Raw genomic sequence first — 6,063 nt, forward strand, 5'->3', positions numbered from 1 at the left:
TTTCCTTCTTCTTCTTCTCTCTCTCTCTCTCTCTCTCTTCTCTCTCTCTCTCTCTCTCTTCTCTCTCTCTCTCTCTCTCTCTCTTTCTTATTAGCGTTATATGTTGCATAATATATTTATTTATATATCGTGTGTAACATTATAAAGATCGAACATGAGAAACTATTCAAGAAATTTTATGAATTACTTAAATGAACGACATAATAACTTACATACAATTTGTAATAATTTTATAATTTTTTGAGAAATTATATTCTTGCAGAGAAATGAATTTAAAGAAGAATACTTTTCACTATTGAAAATTCTAGTTTATTACGAGTGATTTAACTTCTAATTAATATCTTTTCTTGTTATAGGTTTTCTTGTTATTTCATAGATCCGCTTGCCTTTAATAAAAGTAGAATTATTAAATTCAACTATATTATAATCCGATTATTTACGGTATTGAGAAATGCAATTTATAAGTATCTTCTTTTAATTAGCGATTTGTGATTTTTTTCCAATGTAACACTTCTTGTCTGTAATTCTGTAATTATATCGCTAAAATAGGGTGATTCATTTAAACAATTATTAATTATACATGTCATTAGAATGTATATATACATATATAAAATCATATGAAATATATAATACTGGAAATTTCGTGCATAAAGCAATTAGATAATTCAATTTTTATTCGATATTTGAAAGAAAATATTACATAATAATTTTAATTAGTAAGTTAATGTTATTAACCCATGATTTGTTTGCTTAATTTAAAATTAATTTTTCAAAATTATGTAATTTATCAAACGCCAAACATTAAAAATTAAATTGAAAATTTAACACAACAAATAATAAGTTATAATGAAACAGAACTGAATATTGAAACTATATTGGCCGAAATATATCATATAGAAATTGAGATCGATGATATTAGAAATATATTGTTTTCAGAATTTTGAGAATTTTTCAGAAGTTAAAAAATGAAGAAAGAAATACCGAATGTAAAGAACAACATCTAGTTAAGCTGTCAACTAAAGAAATACAATTCATAGAGTAAACTTTGCACAGTTGCGCTTGTTTTTGAGGTAAAGGACACAAGAGAAAGAAAAATTTGAATACGATGATAGATGTATCAAGCATCTCTTGTTGTTTGTGAATGTAAATTGAACGCTTTTCCCTTTACGAAGCGAGGAGTTTCACATTTTCTACCTGCGAGACTTCATATCATACTTTCTTTTCCAAATGGAAATAATAGAACGAAACAAAACCATGCGTAATTATGTATTTATACAGAGCCACAAGAGAAAGATTTACAATTGCAAATATGTACAATGAACGTGTTACTGAATCCAAAATTTTTGCGTTTTATAGACTGATTTTTCCAAGAATGAATTTGTCAGACAATAATGATATTTTCAATTTATAATCTCTCACTTACTACTCTTCATGTTACTTTCCATATACATAATTAACACAAAACACAATATTATTATTTATACAATAAACGTGATCCTTTTTTGGTATTTAATTGTAATCATGATATTGCTTAATTAAGCTATTGCTAATTAGCAAATGGAGAAGACAAAGATTAAATTATTCAACCAAACAAATATATGTATAATGTAATTAATTAGAAACAATTACGTCCTTGAAACAAAATAGCGCAAGGTTGCGAAATTTATTGAAAATTTATCGAAATTGATTTGAGTACGATCGACAAACGTTATATCATTTGATGAGGATCTCGTTGTAACATTGCCATTGGCAATACGCAATGCACAGTAGAGTAGAGTGCAATCTACGATGCGTTGCGATGCAATGCATGCCAATCACGTTAATGGACAATCGAATACAGCACGTCATTTGTTGATCTATGTTTTTACGGTTATTAGAAATCAATCCAGCGAAAAAAGCAGTAATTTTTCTCGACATACTTATTTGTGCTCCATTAAATTGTGACACGTATATTAATGTTTAATTACCGTAGCAGATGCGCGCAATGTTAGATTGATAATCGTTATTGATTGAAATTTCAGGAGTGACGTAGAAAACCGCAATTGAATGTTAGCCGCGAATCAGTGATGCAGGTTGTGGCAACGATACCCGTGATCAACAAAGAGCTCATCAATATTTTCGTTTATGCTTCGGCAAACAATTCGATAGAAAGAACATTGATATTAAATATAATCTTCGTTTTTCTTTAAACAATTTTACTCTTTTTTTTTACAAATTTTTGTTAATTCTCGATGTAACATTTATCATACAGAAACTATTTTGTTTATTTTTATTTCCAGAAATTTGCGAAATACTTTCTTTAGCATGGAAAATCTAATCTTGATTAATATAGAAATGTAGAAATATTTAACATTATTTTTCGAGATACTATAAAAAATCATGTCAATGCTGGATAACCAACTGGTAAATAAATTTTGCCTTTAATTTTAGATTATTACGTTTGCAATTCCCGTCATCAATGAATATCGTTCATGTTGGTAACACATGCAGTTTCGGCGTTCCAATTTCGATACATGCTCGTATTTGGATTCAATTATTGGTCATATAACGACCACTTTCGATGGACGTCACAGAACATTTGATTGCTTTGAGACGAATTAGGCGAATAATATGCAACTGTATTGTTCGATTGATTCTGCTAAGTGGCAAGAAATCTGTAAATTGGACAAAGTCGATCGCTATCTATAACTGAGCCAGGAAATTGTGGTATGTTCGCCGAGTGTATCTCTGTGAATTAACGATGCAACTGGTTGTACCTGACGCACTACGTGATCAACGAGAAGAGCTCTATATCGGCGTTTACTCGATACTATCGATTTACCTATGAGAAAAAATATCGGACATGCAATAGCGACTGTACAAACCGATTCGAAAAATTGGACAAAATTTTTTAACATATAGACCGAAACGACATTCGTCGAAATTACATTGAAGTTTTCTATATTTTCTATGTGAAAATGCATGGGATGTAATTACAAAAAGGGAAACAAAGTATTTGAATGCTTGTTGTGCGATATATCTAAATTGTTTTAACAAACGTATATTTAATTAAAAAAACAACGAAACATTTTATTTATTTATTTCTTTTTGCGCAATTTATTTATTTTTCGAATTTATTTCATTGTGTGACATAAAATTAATAAATTTAATTTTAACTCTAACAAGCTCAGTTTTCTTCAAAAAATCTTTTACCTTACATATTCGAAAAAAATGTCATTATTAATTATCTAATATCTTGGCATTAGAATGAAAATCAACGACTAGAATGATTGCATATACAATATGTATAAGTGACTTAGTGTTTTATTTATTTATTCATTGCCGTAACGTTCGATCTTATTTTAATTGAGACGAATCTTTCTCGTTCCGGAATGTCTGTCGTGATCCTCTTTGATGAAACTTTATTCATTTCGGTCCCTGTAATCTGACTTAATTAAACTTCCACTTCTCGCCCCGATATTCCGCCTTTAAGGCGGATTAACCGAATGTGCCGTCTTAAGTCCATACCGGATCTGGATTTGAATCAAGTGCAAAAAACTTCACGTCCGATAGATTCAGCGTATTGCGCAATGACATAGTTCAATGCTTTTCTATAGCACAACAAACTAGCAATAGAACAATAGATAAAAAATAGAATAAGGAAAATGGAAAAATCTGGAAAATGAATTTGCGTTTTATACGCTTCTAAATTTCATTCGTTTTGTATAACTCGTTTCGATGAAAGCTCGCGTAAAAATAGTTGCAATTAAGTGACACATCACATAAATGTCTCTTTTTTTATTGTTTTGACTAGCTAGATTTTTATCCTGGTAATTTTTCATGTATCGCCACATGCAGTTGAAATTATCTACATACATTTGCAAAAATTTAGATATTTCGTAAAATTTATTCTTTATTATAAGTTATTTACATATTGACTATTGCAAGTTACAAAAACTAAATTACGTTGAAATTATTAAATTATTAAATTACGTTAAATTTATATATATGATTATATTTATATATATATTCAATGTTTCAATCAGGTTCAATGTTTCTTTTTTAACAGGGGATGATAACGTTTTAAAAATTAATGTTAAAGAATTAACAACTTTTAAAATGTGGTGTTCATGTAAAAGAATTACGGGATCACATATTGAGACTTTTCTATTCTATTATACAGTTTTCTATTCTATTATACAGTTTGTACGTGTTCTTAATCAGACAAAGCTCCCAAGTGTCGCAACACCGAAACTCGATACGACACTAGTTTGTGCTGGGCGTCTCCAAGAAAAAAAGAAAACGACGAAAGCGTTAAATCAGTTATACGTTTACCTCCTACACGCCTGTACACATTGGTTAATTTAGTTGGTGCCTAAATATAGAGGATATATAAGCCCCTTATTCTGAAGGTAATATAAATGAAATTTCCAGGAACAATGAATTTTTATAAGATGTATGCGAATTGATGAAACATCTATATTAACAAGCTTTTCAAAGTTTGAGTAATGAAAAAACTTTAAACGTATCAACAATTTTTAATTGAATAAAGAAAAAATTGTTAAAAAAAATAATAGGATGGAAATGAAAAAATACTGGCATTCTAGAAATTATTATAGAAGTGAAACATATTTTTTTTTACAGATTGCAAAATATAGATTTCTATCTTTTGAAATTTTAAATTAAATTCATATTTTGGAAAAATATCTAAACTTTTTTTCTTTCTCTTGAGCTGCCACATTTTCTTCAATAATGAAGTTATTGATAACAAATACATAATAATAAATACATAAATAATTGATTTCTTGTAATTACATTGTAGCGAAAGAAACTTTCTTATCTTTCAAAAATTCAACGAAATTCTTTAAAATTTAAACATATACTTATGCTATCAAATTTTTTTTTATTTTCTCATTGGGACCCAATATCGTTGAAAGAAAGTACGATTATCCCGTGACATATTTGTTGGAATACCCGCGGGTGTTTCTTACTCACCGAGTACGAGTAGCAGCAGAACTTGTTGCGGGAGCCGAGCCACCATTGTAGATTCGTTCTCTCGCACATCTATGAATTTAAATCGAGCGATCCTGCCGTGTCCCCTCGATTTTCCCGTCGTGACCGCCAGCGCCCACCGTAACAACATTCATTTAACGTTCTGCCCTGCTTCCACGTAGGCGTGTGCGTCGATTTGTCCGTTGACGTACAGAACCTTTCCACTTCTTTCGGCTGCGTCTGCAAGCTTGACACTTCCGGTTCCACTGTCGATTACTCACCGGATCTGAGAAACTTTTTCGAAGAATAGCCACTTTCACCGATCAAGCTGCCACACACTCGCGCCCAATTAATTTTCCACGGCGACACGATCTCTGAAATTCGTGGGAATTCCCATCGGGTACGCGATTGTGTGAAACGCCCCCGGCGCGCGCTTCCAAAATGACAGACTTTTTTTCCTTTCCTTTTTTTCGTCCGATCCAAATACGATTTGACCAGGTAGTCCGATATTAATCGACCTGCGGCACTCTCGCGTGCGGTGGCTGCGATTGGACCGCGCTTGAAGCCCGATATCTGTGCACATAAATATTTTAGGGATGCGTTTGCTAGGGGGAGTATACGGGATGGTAGATAGGACAAACGGACGGACGGATGGACGGAGTGCCGAGACCGAGAGATAGACTCACGGGAAAAATAATTTACAAGTGAAATACAACTTGACACCCGCTATATCAGATAATATCAGCACTGTGGATGTAACAGAAGCAGTCGTTCTTAGTGCTGTCGCTGACACAGAAGTTAGAAGGAAGACAAAATGTAATGTGAGGATCTTGCATATGTGTGCAATCTTACACAATCTTGCATTTCTACATATATATATATATATATATATATATATATATACCCGACTGCACATCGCCAATCGTCATGGATTTTCGCGACAATTGCGGCCTGAAGAACTGAAGCGACGATGTAAAATTGGAAAACCGATAAGAACTTCGCTTCTCACAAGTTATCCTATTGCCGTCGACTTCCCGGTCGTGAGGGATGTCTTCTGCGATTAGATGTTCAATTTCGGAAAAGTAATTTTAA

At 32.0% G+C, this 6,063-nt stretch overlaps 1 protein-coding gene across 1 annotated transcript in view; it reads right to left on the reverse strand.

Moving 5' to 3' along the window:
- The window catches only part of LOC105621579, a 216,414-nt gene extending 211,292 nt beyond the window's left edge, over positions 1 to 5,122 (reverse strand). Inside the window, exon 1 of the mRNA XM_012203049.1 lies at positions 4,975 to 5,122. Coding sequence (XP_012058439.1) covers positions 4,975 to 5,122 — 148 coding nt within the window. The remainder of the gene's footprint in view (positions 1 to 4,974) is intronic.
- Positions 5,123 to 6,063: the final 941 nt, after the last annotated feature.

The sequence above is a fragment of the Atta cephalotes genome, assembly GCF_000143395.1.
Source record: "Atta cephalotes unplaced genomic scaffold scaffold00034, whole genome shotgun sequence".
Classification (NCBI taxonomy): domain Eukaryota; kingdom Metazoa; phylum Arthropoda; class Insecta; order Hymenoptera; family Formicidae; genus Atta; species Atta cephalotes.